The following is a 20,617-nucleotide window of genomic DNA, read 5'->3' as shown; positions in this document are numbered from 1 at the left end:
AAGAGTAGCCCCTGCTCACCACAACTAGAGAAAGCCCATCGTGCAGCAACGAAGACCCAACAGAGCCAAAAATAAGTAAAATATTTTAAAAATAATAAAAAAATTAAAATGTGCCTTTAAATAAATAAATAAATAAATAAAATAAAACTGCCTTATTTGAAAAATATATATAGGGCATTGTATTTCTACTTTAAGACATATTGGTGATACTATATATCTGCCAGCTGCTAAGATTACTTTTGCTTTTTCTGAAATTAAATTAGAAAATATATAATACCTGTTAGTATAACTTTATTTGAGATTAAATCATATGGATATGTTTCCTATTCATTAGTATTATCATACGTAGATAGAAATAATATGTAATTCAACTTTATGAATGTGCAAATCTCTCTTTGCATTTGATATTTCAGCTTCGCCAAACCCAGAAGTAATCAAGATAAATTCAATTCTGGATATAGTAACAAAAGTGGAAGACTACTATCTTAAAGGATATATTGTTGGGGCTATTCATCCTGTTATACAACCTGTTGGGCAGCAAAAACACCTGCCTGCAAGTTACCTATACAGGGTGGTGCTATCGCGCTTGAAATTAAGGTAAGCCTGACACTCCAGAAAACTGTCATACTAAGAAGCTGTTGAGAGAGACAGTTTTCTTTGGCTAAAAGGAAAGCAAGTTTGAACAAAGTGATGGAGAATAAAGGATAATTAGGGGTTTTGGCTTAAGGCACATTTTCCAGCAGTTGAACCTTGATTAGGAGAAGGAAACTTAAATCTCCTTCCTTAAAACTTCTCATAGATTTAGCCCCTTGCAGACAAACAGGTCCTAGGTAAGGATGTCAATGAAAAAAGGGAAAGGAAAATAGACTCAAGAAGCACCTGAAAGCTGGTATAGCAACTTCAGCAGATGAGGGGGTATCAATTAGCTACATCCTATCACTGGGCTAAAAGAGCTGACTGAACAAGTCCACTTTCACTGAGCGTTTTTTTGAACTGTCCTGTATTGTTTTATTAATAGTGGCAACAGAAACTATCTTTAACTTCCAAAACTTTTACAGCAAAAAGGCCTACATGCCAAGTTCTCACAAACTGGATAGATCTCTTATCAGCTTTTTCCAAAAAATAAGATGGGAAAGCGAGAAAGCCATCCATTTTAGGTTCTTTTTTAACTTTTTTAATAGCTGTTTTTCCAAACAATACTACAAACGTTTTTGCCAACCAAGCTTGTATGTTTCATAATATTCAAAATACTGTTACTCCTTCCAATGAAGAATGAAAATAACCAGACCAATGTCTTTGATTAACACACTAAATTTTTTTTACACAACTCTTCAACTGTATCAAAATCATCTCAAAGACCAGGGTAAAAACTGTGTTTTCTCTTTAGAGCGATTTTAACTATGAAAGGGCTAAGCTGAGAAGGGAAAAGAGAGAAAACAGGAAAATTGGGAAAAAAAGAAGAGGCTTTAAAAAATCCCAGATGTGCTTTTTAGGGGCACTGTCTGCTACTGAGTAACTAACTGCCCACCTACACATGTCTGAGAGGGCATGTACACAAGCAGCTTTCACCATGACAGGGCACCTCATCAGATATTTACTAGTTCAAGCATTACTAAGTAAATATGCCATTTACCACACCATAGCAACACTTATGTCCTAATTACAAATCTTACAAACCATGGATAAGTTATTTTTCTCTTTTCGCATTACTTCAAATAGATTTAGCAGTGCCCTGCCAGGGCTAAGAATAATTAAGGGGTGAAGACCAGAAAAGAAGAAAAAGGAAAAAGACAGGACAATATTTATCTGCACTTAAATAGGATTGTTACTTGTGCTTTTGTACAATAATGAGGTATAACAGTGATCTAAAATCATTTCTCATAACTTATCAAAACAACAGACGTGGAGCTTTTCTTTCATGTTAAATTAGAAATTAAATTAATAGAGGTTTTAATTAAGGAAATCTAAATTAATAGAAGTTATTGTGTTTTTCCAATATTTTTACATAAGAAGACAGCCATTAGGGTCGAAATAACAAAGAAAAAGGATTGCCTTGAACTTATTTGTGAGTTTCTCGCTCATTTTCACATGAGCATATTAGCTGAAAATCAGCAATTGGCTTCCAACCATAAACATATTCTCTGTTACAGCACGAAGCATTCGACAGCACCCAGTGGACAAAGACGCCCAAGGCTTGTGATTGAGGAATGTCCTCTAACTTTTGAGACACAAACAAATGACGTAGCAAAAGAACTGATAGAAAAGGTACTAAAAGTATACATTTTTTCATGGGATATTGAGAAATATTTCTTCTTTCATGGATATTGAGAAATATTGAGAAATATTTCATATTTCTTCTTCATCAATTTCCTTTCCTACTTTAAAAAGAACAGGAAAATGATAGGTGACTTAGTCTACCAGAATTTAAAACAAATTGAAGCACAGGTACCAAATTGTAGAGTTAAAAACAGAAATACAGGCCAGTGAAACAGAATGAAAATGCCAGAAATAGATTTATACATATATAAAAAGTTTCATAACAAACCTGATGAAATAAAATGGGGGAACAACCATTACTTCATAAGTGCTGCTGGGAAAATGAACAATTGTTCTATAGTAAATAGACTCCACACATTTCACATGAGATAAGGAGGTAATTTTTTCAAGTGCAAAAAGTCTGAAAGAAAATGAAAGAGTGGACATATTTAATTATGAATAGATTGAGTAATTTGAGTTTGAATATATAAATATGTTATATACTAGGAAAAAAAAGAATCGGGGGGAAATCTGCAGCAAATGTGTCTTATGGAAGCTTCATTTTCTGAATATATATGAAATGAATACAAACGCATGAAAGTATATTCAGTTGTTTTTTTTTTTTTTTATTTTTGGCTGTGTTGAGTCTTCGTTTCTGTGCAAGGGCTTTCTCTAGTTGCGGCAAGCGGGGGCCACTCTTCATCGCGGTGCGCGGGCCTCTCACTATCGTGGCCTCTCTTGTTGCGGAGCACAGGCTCCAGACGCTCAGGCTCAGTAGTTGTGGCTCACGGGCCTAGTTGCTCCGCGGCATGTGGGATCTTCCCAGACCAGGGCTCGAACCCGTGTCCCCTGCATTGGCAGGCAGATTCTCAACCACTGCACCACCAGGGAAGCCCTATATTCAGTCTTGAATGGACAGACAGAATCCATGGACAGAAAGGAAACACAAATAATAAAGAGACATTTGGCAAAGGGTTCAACCTAACTAATAATTTTTAATGTAAATAAAAACTGAGAAGTAATAACTGAGAAATTAAATTGAAAATATTAAATTCAATGTTGGAAAGAACTTTAAGAAAACATTCATATACATTCATATACAATGCAATTGACATTGTAATAAATTAGTACAGTGTTTCTGAATACCAGTTTGGTAATAAAAGTCATAAATCTTGTTTTATTTTGTGACCCAGTAATTTCCTCTTTAGGAATCTATTCCAAGAAATTAATTGAAAAGGGAAAAATCATGTTTATACAAAGATATTTTAATCAACAGTGAATAGGGGCCAAATTCTCAAGAAGTGGAAAACTGAGAAGGAAGCAATGGTCCATCAATATGATAGACTATTTTATGGGCATTGAACATGACAACTATCTTAACTGTTGAGAGAAAAACGTCTATTCAATATAACTTAATTGAACCTTAAATGAAAAATTGAACACTATATGTATATTGATTAAAACCAAAAAAAAAAGAATTGTACATTCATAAGTATTCTAAATTGACAGGATTTGATGGTGAAAGTTTGGGTGTTTTTTTAAAATTTTAGTTGCATTGACATATGTGTAAGGTTTAGCTTTTATTTAAATGAATACTGCCAAAAACCTAAGGCATTTCCTGTCAAATAAGAAACTGAAATTTGTTCGCTGTTTCTGTTTTTCCCAAGCTTTAAATGACCGTGTGTGTAAGATTATCTGTGGTTTGCGTTTAGCCAGTTAGAGCTGCCAATGATACTTCCCATTTAGATATAAAGTCACCATTCAATAAGGTTTTTCAGGAACAGTCTTTGACACTAGATTTTTATAAACAAGGTACACATACTATTTACTACTACTATTCTGGGAAAAAAAATTTTTTTTTCTGGGAATAAATCCACTCCAGAAACAAAAATCTAACTGCTAATTTAGTCTTAATAGATCATCATGAGAGCATTTGTTTTGTATTTGACTTCCTGGACACAAAGATCTATTTAAACAGGAAAGTACTGTTATTTCAGCAATTAGAGTAATGGGGTTATTTTATGAAGAGAAAAGCTTCAGGAAAAATAGCACGTGAAATATTTGAACATTGCCCCGTGTATGAACAAGAGCAATAGATGAGTGCCAAATATTATTTTTGAACGGCTGCCTTATATAAAGAGTTGATTGTTAAACAGCTAGATTTTAAGTCATTTTAACATTATGTCAATGTTTGCTCTTTTTTTAAATTTAGATTTACAAGTGTTTTTCCCAGGATTTTAAAATAAAAATCACATGAAAAACATCAATCTTGCAACTTAAAAAACGGAAAAGACAGTAATACACTATATGATACCAGCTTTTCCAGATAAAACTTTTTAGTAATAGAGAAAGTCTTCTGCAATTTTTCACCGAAATCAACGAATAAGACCTAGAGAAAGCACTGACATTAAATTTACCTGTTTCTACCTGCCTCCTCACCACCTCCTTCTCCTCTCCCGGGAAACCTGATATAAAGGACAATTTATGGTTATTTTTAAGGCTTCTTGCACTGTCACAGTCTTAATGTGTTAATTTATAGGAGTAAATGATATTGTGCCAGCAGTGTTTGTCCTAGCTCCATACACCCACACCCTCTGTCCGTCTCAGCTAAGTTACAGCAGCCTCCATTGCTGTCTGGTTTCACCCCGCTTCTTCCTGGCCTTTTTCATTCCATTTTATTTCTGACTATAGACGTTTGCACTTGCAACCTCCATCATAACTCTTTCTTCGCCTCCCAGGTGAATTTAAAACATTTAAAATGTTTAAAACAGTGGCCGTATAAAAGATGTTGCTATTTCTTCATTTTAACTTATTTAACGAGTACTTATAGAGCACCTATAGGTACAAAACATTGCAACACAAAAGTGAGTAAGATAGTACCTGCCCTCAAAAGAATCGTCAGCTTGACACAGGAGAAAGACGTGGACACAAAAAGAACAAAGAAATGATGCAAAAGCAGAGAAAGAGAAAAGCGTTGAGCATGAAAATAACCACTCTTAGGGTCTCAAATTATTTCACTGGCATTATTTCATGTGCTTCTGAACCCTAGTCTTTAACTGATAGGACTGAATCTAATCATGTGTATTTGGCCCAGAAAGGAGATAATAGTACCAAGATATAAGCAAATCAGAAACTTCTGATTTGGGCTTATGCATTATATGTATGCATTTGTCAAGAATTAGTCTTTTAACAGTTTTCTTTACACACAAGCAAACAAGGCTGTATGTTTTCTGCTTTTAAATTAATGTCTCTTCTTTATTATTAAGATGTATTTGGTAATTTTTTTTTTTTTTTTTTTTTTTTTTATGGAGGAGAAAGAAAGAATGGCTTTATTTCTTTGCCAGGCAAAGAGGGAACACAGTAGCCTAGCGCCTCAAGAACTCTGCCCCCCTCCCTGGGGAATAGGGAGAGGTCGGTAATGTTATTTTTGAGGATTTCTTGGGATAGTTTTAAATTTTGCTTCAACTAGAGAAACCACTGTTAACAGGGCTGCAAAAATCATGCTATGGAATTATTAGTTCTTCCCAAATAGTAACCTCTTGGCGAAAATATAATTTTTAAATTAATTAATTAATTTACTTATTTGTTTGTTTGTTTATTTATTTATTTTGGCTGTGCTGGGTCTTGGTTGCGGCACGCGGGCTCTTCATTGCAGCGCAGGCTTCTCTAGTTGCGGCACACGCGGGCTTAGTTGCAGTATGTGGGATCTTAGTTCCCCAACCAGGGATCAAACCTGCATTGGGAGTGCAGAGTCTTCACCACTGGACCACCAGGGAAGTCCCGAAAATATAATTCTTGTTTTCACAGTTTCTAAAGTGTATCAGTTCTGTTTGAAGAAACCACAAACATAGTGTGACATGGTCTTAGGATTGGTGCTATATTAGAAGTCATTAATTTGTTTATGAATGGGTCTTTACTGGTCGATTTACTCCTTTTCTAATGGATTTCCTTAATAAGCCTGAAGGTTAATTGATAAAGCAATTAATGCAAATGAAGTTTACGTTTTGTTCTACCATGTCTTTTTAAACCTCAGATTAATGGAGGTGCTAAAAGAGGAATGAAATTTGTTGGATTCATATCACAGCACTGTCCACCACTTAAATTCTGCAATGGAACCAACCATGATGGAGATACAGAATCAGCACTACATGTGAGACACAGTTCAGAGGAAAACTGTAAAATTTGGAATGAAGGAACATTAAGTGGGCAATCATCTGAAAGTGGAATTGAGGAAGAACGACATCATGAAAGCGGACAGTGTCAAATGGAACGAGATGGCAGCCCCAGTTTCTCTAAATCAAGAAAGGGAGAAGGTAACAGACAAGATGAGTAGAAATAGGGTGTATATTAGTTTAAATTTAGCAAAAATATGTTTTTGAGGGTTTTTTAACAAATATGAGGCAAATTAAATCTCTAATGATTATAAAGATGAAAAAACTAGTATAAACTTGTCTTGAGTTTTTTAAATTATTACACCTGGAATAAGGTAGGGCAGTTTTCCAAACAGTTATCCCTAGCATGGTCATACACCACCATCCACATAACGAAACTTTGTGTTGAAAATTGGTTCCCATTTAGTCATACACCAACTCCTCTGTAAAATGGAGGCTGTGCATGTATACCAAAAAAGTGATTCTGTAAAGAAAGCTGTTCTGATTTATGTTTCTCCCTATAAACAGTGTGTGAGAATTTTAGTTTTGGTCTTTCCCATTTCATGGGTGCTTTTCACCTTTGAAGTTAATTGGCTTTCTTTGATCACCAGTTAGAATATTAAAATGCACATCATGATGAAACAATTAATATAACAATAGTGCCTGCATTCTTTTTTTTTTTTTTTAAATTTATTTTTGGCTGCACTGGGTCTTCGTTGCTGCACGCGAGCCCTCTCCAGTTGCGGCGAAAAGGGGCCACTCCTCGCTGCGGCGTGCGGGCCTCTCATTGCAGTGGCTTCTCCCGTTGCAGAGCACGGGCTCTAGCCACGCGGGCTTCAGTAGTTGTGGCTTGCGGGCTCTAGAGCACAGGCTCAGTAGTTGTGGCGCACGGGCCTAGCTGCTCTGCGGCACATGGGATCCTCCCGGACCAGGGCTCAAACCCCACGTCCCCCATATTGACAGGTAGATTCTTAACCAATGCGCCGCCAGGGAAGCCCGTGCCTGCATTCTTAAATAACTTTAAACAATAGTTTTATTCTTCTTTGCAGCTAGCAAGTCTTCCAAGAAGTTGAGAGTATTTTTTAATGTATTTCAGACTGTTCTAAGTTTTCTGATACGTTTACGGGCACGCTTTAAAAAGCACTAATAAAAAAAATCAAAGACTATGTACACCTTAGAGTTAAGAGTCTGCAGCCAGACTGCCTCAGTGTCTTTAATAGAAAGGGTGTTGTTGTGAGAAGTAGACACGAGATGTCTACAAAGTGCTTAGCCCAGTGCCTGGCACAGAATAGACTCTTTATTAAGTTAGCTACTATTAACTGATCCTTTGATCAGTGTTGGTGCTAAGGCCACACACACTGGTGGCATCGGCTTTCTGGGTTGTAGTGAGATTGCTCAATATTCGTGCATGGCAGAGACCGATTGGACCACGGTCAACACAACCTCCTTAAGAAAGGACCCAGAGCATTTCCCAACTCATCATCTCACCACCTCACCACAACCAACACCCTCCCATTTTTTTTACCAGTTCCCTAGCTAACAACCACCCTGATTTTCCTGCAGTGTGCAAAATTTAGGAATGTGAATTTAGGAATGTAAGAGTTGTTGGAGTTGTGGCCAGAGAGCTACCCACTATATTCCACCCACAGCTACCTTTAAACTCCTGCTGGTTCCCATCCTAACTTTGATTAGATCAGGTGTCTGTTCCAAGTCTTTTAAGTTTCAAATCCAGTATGCTGCTTAATTTAATTATCAGTCTTTAGATTCTGCTATTTATTTTAAAACCCTATACTTTTTGATAACTTTTCTATGGCAGTGGTTAGTTCTTAACTTTTGGTGCTGGGGGGTGGGAGTGAGAGTGATAGCGATGGGGGCTGGGGGGAGACCAACAAAAGACCTCTTGGAGAGTCTGGTGAAATCCATGGAGACTCACCCAGAAAAACATACATAACACACATACCCCTAATACTCTGTGACACAAGTGGTGTTAGACTTCCTAAAACACAACCATAAATGTGGGTCCATAGACCCCCAAGTTAAGAATTTGCTAACTTGTAAAGTATATGATCCAGCAGTTCCATGTCTAAGTATGCATTCTAGAGTCACTCTCACATATGTGTCCAAGGAATGAATAATGTTTGTAATAACAAAAATTCAGAAATAATGTATATGTCCATCAACAGGAGAAAAGTAAACTGGAATGCTATATAGCAGTTAAACTAAATGAATAAGATCTGTATGTATTAAATACACTTCAAAAGCATAATGCTGAACAAGAAAATCAACTTATAGATTGATACATACAGTATAATACCATTTTTTTAAAACTTTTTAAACTGAAAAACATTGTTTTTAAACTGCAAAACATCATTTATGTGTAAAGAAATGTGTATTAAAAGAATAAAAGAACTTGCATGAGAATAATAAACACCAAATTCATTACAGTAGCTATTTCTGGAGAATAGGATTAGGAGAGATACATCTTGAGCCTCAAGTACATCCATTTCTCATTTCCTTGAAAAAAATCTGAAGCAAACCTGGCCCAATGTTAACATTTGATAAAGCTGAGTGGTGGATAATTTTATTATTCTCTATGCTTGTTTGTGTGCTTGAAATAGCTCATGATTAATTTAAAAAAAAAAGATTTTAGGAATCTTTTCAATAAAATTATAGTTTTCCCCTTTTTTCTTCCTTCTGAACACCTATCCTCAGATAACAAGTTGTATACAGTCTTCAATGATTTTGAGGATGAATCAACCTGCTGGACCTATCAGGAAGGCATCCTGTCAATGAAAGTAACAAGAAAAGGCTCTGTTGTTAGTACACTTGATGCCGATTGGCTGGAGTTAACTACATTTTATTATAAACAAGGCTTGTCTTTAATCGATTCTTTTGTATGCTGGGAAACATCTAAAGGTAAGTTTTATATTATGATATGTTGATATCTAAAGAATTTGACCTTGTGTCAGAGTTGGTGGAAATGTTTTTGCCTCTCAAGTTCAACGGCTAAAAGGACAGATATTATTTTTTTTTTGAATTTTATTTTATTTACTTATTTATTTCTTATACAGCAAGTTAAAAGGACAGGTATTATTCCTAAGAAAATAGATTCTAATTATTACACAACTCTGTAGCTTTAATTTAGAAGCTTAAACATCCCGTGTGGTACTATTATAATGTGATGTTTGCTGTTGGGTTGTGACTATCAGAAATGGACAAACCACTGTGTGATCAATTAGTAGGATTTTCCAAATAAGATGTACTACAGCAGCCCAATCAGGAGGTTTATGATGACATTTGACAATTACTATCCAAATTTATTACACTAGCCCAATTTTGGAGACTACCTACCATGTCCTCCAGTCTAAACCTGACTTCTTCGAAAATTCGTATAGCAAAATAAACTTTGGTTCAGAAAATTATATTGACCTATATTTATTTATGCCTTCCCCTTATCCTTCACCTTTATCTAACCTTCTTCTTTTAGTTACAATGGGATATGTAATCATTCATGTCTATCATAAAAACAAATCTTTCCAAAAATTATTTCTAAAGAAAGTGTTTTTTAAAAGAGATTAGTGCTGGGACTTCCCTGGTGGTGCAGTGGTTAAGAATCCACCTGCCAATGCAGGGGACACAGGTTCGAGCCCCGGTCTGGGAAGATCCCACATGCTGCGGAGCAACTAAGCCTGTGCGCCACAGCTACTGAGCCTGTGCTCTAGAGCCCATGAGCCACAACTACTGAGCCCGCGTGCCACAACTACTGAAGCCCACACGCCTAGAGCCCGTGCTCCGCAACAAGAGAAGCCACCGCAATGACAAGCCCACACACCACAACAAAGAGTAGCCCCTGCTCGCCACAACTAGAGAAAGCCCGTGTGCAGTAACAAAGACCCAACGCAGCCCAAAATAAATAAATAAATAAATTTATTTATTTTTAAAAATAAATAAAGAGATTAGTGCTGGGACTTCCCTGGTGGTGCAGTGGTTAAGAATCCACCTGCTAATGCACGGGACACAGGTTCGATCCCTGGTCTGGGAAGATCCCACATGCCACAGAGCAACTAAACCTGTGCACCACAACTACTGAGCCTGTGCTCTAGAGCCCTCGAGCCACAACTACTGAGCCTGCGTGCCACAACTACTGAAGCCCACGCACCTAGAGCCTGTGCTCTGCAACAAGAGAAGCCACCGCAATGAGAAGCCCGCACACCGCAATGAAGAATAGTCCCTGCTCCCCGCAACTAGAGAAAGCCTGCGCACAGCAACGAAGACCCAACGCAGCCAAAAATAAATAAATAAATAAATTTATTTTTAAAAAATAAAAGAGATTAGTGCTAAAAAAAAAAGAACAAAGATAGTAAGGAGACTGGAAAAATGCATTAGGAAGGATGGAGGTTATGAAAATCAGGATAGTTAGGGACCATGACTCGGGGTTAGAGGAAGGAATGAAAAAGCAAATAAAATGAGATCTCAATAAACCCTATTATTATTAAATCAGCCTAGTGATACCTTAACTAATACAACTAAAGACTTTGGATGATTATTTAAAATTATCGAGTCATGTTCCAATAGGTCCCTTTAAGTAGCAACCAAGAGTAAGGATCTAGCTCATTGGAGCACCCCAAAATATATCACCTTGCATAGTGCTTGGCACTTAGCAAGTGCTCAATAAATATTTATTAGTATTTTTGGTTACTGGAAACTTCTTCCAAGTTGATTTTTTATGGAAACAGCCAGACCTGATATGAAGCACATGGACTTTAGCATCAGACAGACAAGGGTTTAAATCCTGTGTCCTCTACTTAGAGCTGTGTGACCTGGGGAAGTTAGTTGAGCTCATTGAACCTCAGTTTCTTAAAAGGGGGATAAAAACACTCCTACTAACTGTTGTGAGAATTTAATAAGATATAGTACGTACAAAAAAAAAAAAAAAGATGTAGTACGTACAAAGTAACTCCCACGCGCCTTGCCCACTGTCAGAGTTCATTTTCTGGGGTTGGTCTTTTCTCCTGCCACTTGCTAGATGCACTTACAGTACTTTTTTTGGGTTTTTTTAGCAGGTTTTCCATTTGTTTTTAATTAACTTATTTATTTTTGGCTATGTTGGGTCTTCATTGCTGCACGCAGGCTTTCTCTAGTTGCAGCGAGCGGGGGCTACTCTTTGTTGCAGTGCTCGGACTTCTTATTGCAGCGGCTTCTCTTGTTGCGGAGCATGGGCTCTAGGCATGCGGGCTTCAAGAGTTGCAGCACACAGTAGTTGTGGCTCTCGGGCTTAGTTGCTCCGCGGCATGTGGGATCTTCCCAGACCAGGGTTCGAACCTGTGTCCCCTGCACTGGCAGGCAGATTTGTAACCACTGCGCCACCAGGGAAGCCCCTACAGTACTTTTAGTGTGAATCATCTATTTGAAGGTCAGTTTATGCTTCATATATTCCCTCCCGCCCCATCTCTTTCTCTTCGCTCCAAAGAGTCTGAGTTAGAGCCGTTCAAAAGAAAGGGGGGGGGGCGGTGAATTCCTGGCGGTCCGGTGCTTAGGACTCCTCGCTTTCACTGCCGTGGGCCCAGGTTCAATCCCTGGTAAGGGAATTAGGATCTCACAAGCTTCGAGGCACGGCAGAAAAAAAAAAAATCCATTCCAAATTTTGGATTGTGACTAACTGCTGAAGGAAAGACAAAAAAATCCTCCTTTCACAGTGTCTTTCAGGCATCCCTGCCTTGGGCTTTGCCTGATGATGAAAATAAAATTAGCCACAGCAGTTGCCAGCCAGAGGCTCTGTAGGGCTTTTGTTCTTAAAGCCTCAGAAGCTATTTAGAGAGCCCGGGGGAAAGTCTTCCCCTCTCAGCAGCTCTGGAATGTCTCAGACGTTTTGCATTGCAGGCCTTGCCAAGCCCTAACAAGCCACGAGCCACGGTCTGTAAGGTCTGGCAATTGGGTGTGTCACTTGGGACTTTCCTGGGAGTATACAGGGAAGCTGTGGAGGGGAAATTGTGACCAATGCCTGTGTCACTGTGAGAAGCAAGTCAGAGGAAGCAGGGCTGAATTGGTCGCTTTGTTCTGGGATATCTGATGCCTGACATCTAAAGCACATAGGGGACAATGCATATTTTGTTTTGTCTTGCTTCCATCCTCTTCCAAAATATTGTCAGAAGTCAGCCCACCATGAGGAATAGAAGTACAAAACCAAACATTGCTCAGAAATTTAAATATATTACTCCACAAATCTCATTCTATAAATCTCACTTTATAAAATTCCCCAGAGACAGAGGGGGAAAAAAACTTTAAAAAGTTTTCTCCTTCAGGAAAGTCATGGTGGAAAAGTTGTAAGGTTTGTGAAATTCCTCTTCAGTGCCCTTTCCCACCCACTTCCAAAGCCTTTTCTGCTTTGAAAAGTCCCATAGGCAGAGGCACCCAGGGACCCTCTTGCTGTTCGTATGGCCTGAGGGTTCTCACTGTAGTGGCCTCCTGCTCCTGACCTTCTCCAGCACTGCCCGGCCTTCACCAAACTGGTCTGCAGCTGGATTCTCTGCACACTTACAAAAAGCTCCAAATGAACCCAGGGGAGGCTACAAGAGGCTTACCCAATTGAGCCAACAAAGACAAAACACTTTATTCTACCAGAACATATAGAGATCCAGGGGGGCAGCTGACAGGGATGAGATAAGCAACTTTGCCAGGTGATACAAAACACACATACACACACAACCCTTGAGGTTCTCACACTTCACTAGCCTACCAATGCCCCCATCACCCTCAGAGCACAGCCTCTTCCCACCTTTAGTATACCCACATCTGAAGGCTACATTTTCATTTTTTGTGAATTCTTTTCAGACTTCAATTGATATTCATTTCAATCTCTTCACTCCTATAAAAATGCTTGTGTGGAGTTGGCGGGGGAGATGTATCGGAATGAGCAGCTGGAACTGGAACATGTACGTGTTCATTTCACATATATGTATATGCCAGGTCCTAGGCCAGGCATGAGGGGTCTACACTGAGGAGCAAAATGGACGTCTTCCCTCCTCTCAAAAAGCTAGCCACGGGACTTCCCTGGCAGTCCAGTGGTTAAGACTCCACGCTTCCTCTGCAGAGGGTATGGGTTTGGTCCCTGGTTGGGGAACTAAGATCCTGCAGGCAGTGCAGGGCAAGGCCAAAAAAAAATTAAAAAAAAAAAAAGCCACGTGGCATCAGGCTGTAATGGGCATCAAAACATATATACCTAATTTCAAAATTGAGAATAGCGTGTGATGTTACCCAGCAGGATATTGTAATGAGAGTAACAGGGAAGAACCAGCTTAGATGGGTGGTCATGAGGTCCCTTCTGACAGGGTAACAATCACACTGAGACTGGAAGCCTGGAGAGGGCTGGTGTTCAGGAGCCAGAGGAAACGCCCCCAAATGTACAAAAACCTAGGATGGGAGAGAGGAACTGGGAAAGGGTCTGTGTCGCTGGTGCCGGGTGTACAAGAGAGAAGGGCTCCCGACAAAGTAGGAGAGGTGAGCAGTAGCCACGCCGCCTAGATCTTAACAATATAAATGATGCAACAGGCACTAACACGTATTTGTACTTACTCAATGCCAGCATTGTTCTAAGCACTTCACATTTATTCACTCATTTAATCCCCGCAGCAACCCTATGGGGTAGGTATGATTGTTCCCCTTCTACAGATGAAGAAACTGAGGCACAGAGATTTTAAATAATGTGCTCATGTTCAAGCAGCTAGAAGGGGTAGGAGGTAGGTGGAGTGTGTACCCTTAACCAACTTGCCATCCTGCCAGGATTTTTATTCCAAGTCATTCGTTGAAGATTTAAGGAGGGAGTTATGACCTGACCTACATTTAAAAAATAACTTACTTTTGGAAACGGATCATGGAGGGCAAGCATGGAAGTGGGGAGGCTGCTAAGAGGCTATTGCAGTGATCCAGAGAGATGATGGTGGATGGGCAGCAGTAAACAGGCTGAGATGCATTCTGGAGACAGAATGCTCATAAAAGAGATACAGAACGGGAGTTCCCATATGTGCCTGCCCTCCACTTCTCAGACGTGGTCCCAGGCCCACCCTCTGGGCAGTTTAATGCCAAAAATGACACTTGGCCCCAAATACTAAAATGGAATGTTACATTTCCTCACATTTACAGAAATGTCAATGTCACATCTAGCTGAAATGAATGTGTAAGATCACATTTCCAGACAAGTAAACCATTCCCTGGAAATTCTTTAAGCTTGTGCTTCGCAAACCAGGGTCAAAGTACTCTAGGGGTATGCAGCTTTGTGCCAGGGAGTACACAACTTCACAGGATAAACCTCTTCCTAGAGTGTCAATATTCCTTTAAGATTGGGGATGGGGAAAGCAGAAGAGAAAACATTGCTTTTTCACGTCATATGAACATATTTGAATAGAATGCAAAATTTGCATGGGTTTTTAAGATATAACATTAGACTTTAAAGAAAACGTATGCTTTGCCACAAGTCACTTCAAACTGTACCTGGAGACCATCCTTCAGTGATACAAGTGTACTTTCCTTTGCTATTGATGGTATTTGGCCAAAAAAAAAAAAAAAAATTGAGAAGCAGTGGGTCAGACCAATGCTTTGTAACTTTTTCATATTATGCACACATAGAAAATGGTAAAATTGTAGGGCACATGGGTATAAGCGGAAAGGCTGCTCTGGGCAGGAGGGGGCGCCCTGTGCCTTAGCACACCTGTACCCCTTCTAAGCACACCAGTGGGCCAAGGCACACAAGGTGGGAAGCTCTGAGATAAGTGATGTTAAGAGATGACTCAGTTCACGGGACTTCCCTGGTGGCGCAGTGGTTAAGAATCCGCCTGCCAGTGCAGGGGACACAGGTTTGAGCCCTGGTCCGGGAAGATCCCACATGCCACGGAGCAACTAAGCCCGTGTGCCACAACTACTGAGCCCGCATTCCACAACTACTGAAGCCCATGTGCCTAGAGCCCGTGCTCCGCAAAAAGAGAAGCCACCGCAATGAGAAGCCTCCACTCGCTGCAACTAGAGAAAGCCAGCGCAGTAACAGAGACCCAACGCAACCAAATATAAATAAATAAATCTTAAAAAAAAAAAAAGAGATGACAGTTCTGGACAGTTATTAAGTAATTGTTCAGAATTATCACCTCACCCCAATACCTGGAAGATTTGACACACCAAACACCCAAATGGTCACCCCTCCCCCACCCCCCAAGGCCTTCCCTGCCACCCTCCCTAGCTGCCACTTCTGTTAGGGAGAATTTCTCAAGAGAGAAATACTCTCTCCTGTGGAAGTATCATTCTTCTGTGGCTCTAAGGACTGGCATGGTCCCTAAGAAAGCTAGCCAGGGAACCTGGGGAGCTCTAAAGTGAGAAGGCAGGTCTTTTGTTTTTAACTGAAGTATAAGATACATATAGTAAGGTGCATTAATCTTATGTGTACTGCAGAATAGAACACAAATGTTCAAGATACAGAACATTTCCTTATATGTCAATTATATCTCAAAAAAACTGGAAAAAATGAGAAAAAAAAACAAAAAAGATACAGAACATTTCCAAAATCCCAGAAGGCCTCCTCATGGCCCTTCCCAATCAATAACCTCCCACGCAGAGATAAGCATTATTCTGACTTCCAGCACCATGGATTAATTTTGCCTGTTTTTGAACTTCATGTAAGTTGAAATATACAGTATGTATTCTTTCTCATCTCACTTCTTTTGCTCAACATAATATCTCTGAAATTCATCCGTGTTGTTGCATACCAGTGAGTCTTTCTTTTTTGTTCTTGGTAGTATTGCAGTGTATGAGTCTACCATACTTTTATTCTTTTAAACCAAAAGAAGTTTAGAAGTACTAGGGACTCTCAATACCGAGAACAAGAAAAACACAAAGCCACAAAACCCATAGTTCTACAATTATATAATCCTAAAGTGAATAAGAAGCAGATTACAATTAACTACATAATTATCACAGTATATAATTATTTTTAAAGTTCATACCCCCATTCTAAAAAAGGACTTGAGGCAAATATACATTTTTTAAAATAAATTTATTTATTTATTTATTTATTTTTGGCCGCGTTGGGTCATCATTGCTGCGCACAGGCTTTCTTTTAGTTACAGAAGAGTGGGGGCTACTCTTCCTTGCGATGCGTGGGCTTCTCATTGCAGTGGCTTCTCTTGTTGCGGAGCACGGGCTCTAGGCTTGCGGGCTTCAGTAGTTGCAGCACACGGGCTCAGTAGTTGCGGCACGTGGGCCCTAGAGCACACGGGCTTCAGTAGTTGTGGCAGGCGGGCTCAGTAGTTGTGGCTCTCGGGCTAAGTTGCTCCGCGGCATGTGGGATCTTCCTGGACCAGGGATCAAACCTGGGTCCCCTGCACTGGCAGGCAGACTCTCAACCACTGCACCACCAGGGAAGCCCCAAATATACAATTTTAAAGATGGTCTTGTGATGCTCTAAACTTACAACCAAAAACAGATTTAGTTCCACTGGTCACTTTGGTATGACAGTAGACAAGTACATCAAAGAAAGTGGAACATATACTGTAATTAGAAAAACAATTCCAACAAGTCAATTAAACTTTACTGGGTTGTTGGGGACCGCTCTGAATAATGTAAATTCTTCATGATATTCTGCCCTAACTGTAACTGATGTAAAAATACTAATAAGAGTGATTTTCTCTTAAAGCCTATATATAGCCCATTAGTAAAAATGAAAACTAAAAATTACATTTAAATTACTTTTGTCTTTTTTATCTTTAAGCTTAATAGATCTTTTGCAAACTTTGTAGGTTATTATTTAGATAACTGTCAACAAGGGAAACTTTGATGTGACCTTATGCTGTATGAAACCAGAATGCTTAACCAGCACATGACCATGGGAAATTGTCTCCTATTGCAAAATAGGAGACAAAAGAACTTCCATAAAATCAGTTTAGTTTTGGCCAGCTGGTTTTTGTCAACTATTCAAAAAAATGTCAGAGAGGCCCTCCCTTAAAACTTCCTTCCCAGCAGGAATTCTTTTGACAATGACTTCTGTTTAGGATCTTCCTGTTACCATTCTTTTTTTTTTTTTTTTTTAAGCATCATTGAAGCAAAGAATTGTTCTGTGTTTATATTTTTTTAAATAACCTTACGTCACCTTGGTTTTGATATCACACCTGTAGTTTCAAGGATTAATATTTTTGATGTTGTTTCTCTTAATAGTATAATTAACATGCGTACAACATATAGATCAGAAACCAAAATTTGATTTCAAGGTGAAGGTCATTTCCAGATGCTTTTTTTTTTTTTTTTTTTTTTAATTTATTTATTTTTGACTGTGTTGGGTCTTCGTTTCTGTGCGAGGGCTTTCTCTAGTTGCGGCAAGCGGGGGCCACTCTTCATCGCGGTGCGCGGGCCTCTCACTATCGCGGCCTCTCTTGTTGCGGAGCACAAGCTCCAGACGCGCAGGCTCAGTAATTGTGACTCACGGGCCTAGTTGCTCCGCGGCATGTGGGATCTTCCCAGACCAGGGCTCGAAGCCGTGTCCTCTGCATTAGCAGGCAGATTCTCAACCACTGTGCCACCAGGGAAGCCCCCAGATGCTTTTTAAGCTTAGGAAATCCACTTGCTTCTCACTGTATGATATTATTTTATCTTGTTTTTGCTATTGTAGTCTTCATGTTTACAGTTTGATTTTAATTCAGTTAAGTATAAAACTATCTTGACCTTTGAGGGACTTCCCTGGTGGTCCAGTGGTTAAGAATCTGCCTTCCAATGCAGGGGGACGCAGGTTTGATCCCTGGTTGGAGAACTAAGATCCCACACGCCACGGGGCAACTAAGCCCACCTGCCACAACTACTGAGCACTCAGGCCACAACCAGAGAGCCTGCATCTAAGACCCGATGCAGCTAAAAATAAAATAAGTAAATAAATTTTTTTTTAAAAAAACTCTCTTGATCTTTGAAAAAAAATTACCTTCAAAGGGAGATGTCATAGATTCACCTAAAACAAGTGCGGTTTTTTTTAAGATTTTTTTTTTTTTTGATATGGACCATTTTCAAAGTCTTTATTGAATTTGTTACAATATTGCTTCTGGTTTTTTTTCATGTTTCGGTTTTTTGGTCGCAAGGCATGTGGGATCCCAGCTCCTGGAGCAGGAATCGAACCCACACCCCCTGGCTGCATTGGAAGGCGAAGTCCCAGCCTTTGGACCGCCAGGGAAGTCCCCTAAAACAAGTGTTTATTAAGTGATATGTTTTTCCTTCAGCTTCCTACAAGGGTCATTTAAGGTTTTAGATGATCCTAAGAGACTCTGAGTATTTACAACTCTTCTTAATTGTATGTTTTTCCTCACAGGGGACCATTTGCCAAAATCTTTGGAAGGATTCTTTATCTATGAAGAAGAAGGCTCTGGAGTTCCAGGATTCAGCAGGAAAGGAAATGATGCCATCGTAGTAGAACAATGGACAGTTATTGAGGTAAATTGAAGTTTTCTGACAATTTGGCTTTACTATTACGTTTAGTTTTACATGTTAAAGATTTTCATTGCCTAACACATACAGTATTCTTCAAACACATTTTTATTCAGTGTTCAGAATTTCATCACAAATGCATCACAAACTTTCAAATTTGTGTAAAGGTGATTTGCTTTACTCAATGTTCAGCTTTGTTAAAAGACAGCAAAATAATTATCTGTACATAAATAACAGTAGAGTCCCAAAGATTTAGCATTCTAGTCCTAAACAAAGTCCCCTGGCACTGAGATTCTCTTTACACAATGCCATGACAACTAGCTGAAACTGAAAAAAAAAAAATCAGTCAATTTTATATCCAAGCAACCAATGTGACTGACTTTTTTAACCATGTGAATTGACTTTCAAAGGCAAAAATATCCAAAGGTGTTCTTTCTCTCACCAGGCCAAATATGTACACACAGCATTGTCCTTCCTAATCAGAGATGACATTGCTGCCGTTGTTGTGCACTCTGAATTCAGATGTCACCAAATGGACTGCCGTTGAGGTGTACAGACTGAATTCAGGTATATTGTACTATGTGCATGAGGCCCTCACTGACAGCCTCTCTCAAGGACACTTTTGCCTTTCTGGCCTTGCAAAGGTTAGAGAGACATAGGTTATTTTCAAAGAAATTGGAAATCCGGGGTTCCCTGGTGGTGCAGTGGTTAAGAATCTGCCAGCCAATGCAGAGGATGCGGGTTCAAGCCCTTGTCCGGGAAGATCCCACATGCCGCGGAGCAACTAAGCCCGTGCGCCACAACTACTGAGCCTGCGCTCTAGAGCTCGCGAGCCACAACTACCGAAGCCCGCGTGCCTAGAGCCTGTGCTCCACAACAAGAGTAGCCACCGCAAGGAGAAGCCCATGCAAAGAGTAGCTCCCGCTCGCCACAACCAGAGAAAGCCCGCACACAGCAACAAAGACCCAATACAGCCAAAAATAAAATAAATTAATTAAAAAAAAGAAAAGAAAGAAAAAGATACTGGAAATCCCATTGAGGGGGAAAAAAGGATTTGGGGTAAGAAATAAAGCTCCAAGTAAGAATCAATTCCAAGTGAGTAAAAAGCAGTGAAGATTCTCTGCTCCTCTCACCTTTCACTCCCCAGTGCTCACTCTCTATTCCTGTCCTAACTCCCAGCCCCTAGACCAGTGTTTCTGAAAGTGTATGGACTCTACTTGGATCCAAATCACCCAGGGAGCTTTTTAAGATGCAGATTCCCAGAGTCCCCCATATATTAAAGTTTGATGCCCAAACAAGACTGAGGGAAGATAGGCCCCAACCTTAGAGAACCCCATGGAAACCTCTCTCCACTCTGATCCCCAGTGTTTCTAACTTGGTTGAATGGTTGGAAGGCAGAGGGAGCAGAAAAGAAGCCCAGGAAGACTGCAGCCGGTGAAATTGCACTTAATGGAGCGTGAACTCCCCTTATCCTAACACTTCTCACCCTCATTGTCATCACTTGTGTAGCTGGTTGTCTTTGTCATTAGACTATGAACTCTGTGCTTATTCACACAGGGCTGTGAAATCAAAACGGATTATGGCCCTCTGCTGCACACTCTGGCTGAGTTTGGATGGCTCCTGACAAGCGTGTTGCCTACACCTATACTGAGACATGACAGGTAAGGCCAAAAGTATCCTGACACACTCTCATCTCATTGTAAAATAGAGTTCATCTGTTAGATAATTCAACCTAACAATGCTTATTTAATGCCTACAAAAAGCAT

At 39.6% G+C, this 20,617-nt stretch overlaps 1 protein-coding gene across 2 annotated transcripts in view; it reads left to right on the top strand.

Annotated features, from left to right (window-relative positions):
• The window catches only part of RFTN2 (raftlin family member 2), a 65,665-nt gene that overhangs the window by 13,955 nt on the left and 31,093 nt on the right, over positions 1 to 20,617 (top strand). For both annotated transcript variants that reach the window (XM_061185983.1, XM_061185990.1), the window contains exons 2-7: positions 414 to 597; positions 2,151 to 2,265; positions 6,290 to 6,569; positions 9,120 to 9,323; positions 18,736 to 18,857; positions 20,409 to 20,512. In XM_061185983.1, the coding sequence (XP_061041966.1) occupies positions 414 to 597; positions 2,151 to 2,265; positions 6,290 to 6,569; positions 9,120 to 9,323; positions 18,736 to 18,857; positions 20,409 to 20,512 (1,009 nt within the window). The remainder of the gene's footprint in view (positions 1 to 413; positions 598 to 2,150; positions 2,266 to 6,289; positions 6,570 to 9,119; positions 9,324 to 18,735; positions 18,858 to 20,408; positions 20,513 to 20,617) is intronic.

Source organism: Eubalaena glacialis, chromosome 1, assembly GCF_028564815.1.
Source record: "Eubalaena glacialis isolate mEubGla1 chromosome 1, mEubGla1.1.hap2.+ XY, whole genome shotgun sequence".
Classification (NCBI taxonomy): Eukaryota; Metazoa; Chordata; class Mammalia; order Artiodactyla; family Balaenidae; genus Eubalaena; species Eubalaena glacialis.
The sequence above is the reverse complement of the archived record's forward strand: the minus strand, read 5'-3'. Positions and strand labels throughout refer to the sequence as shown.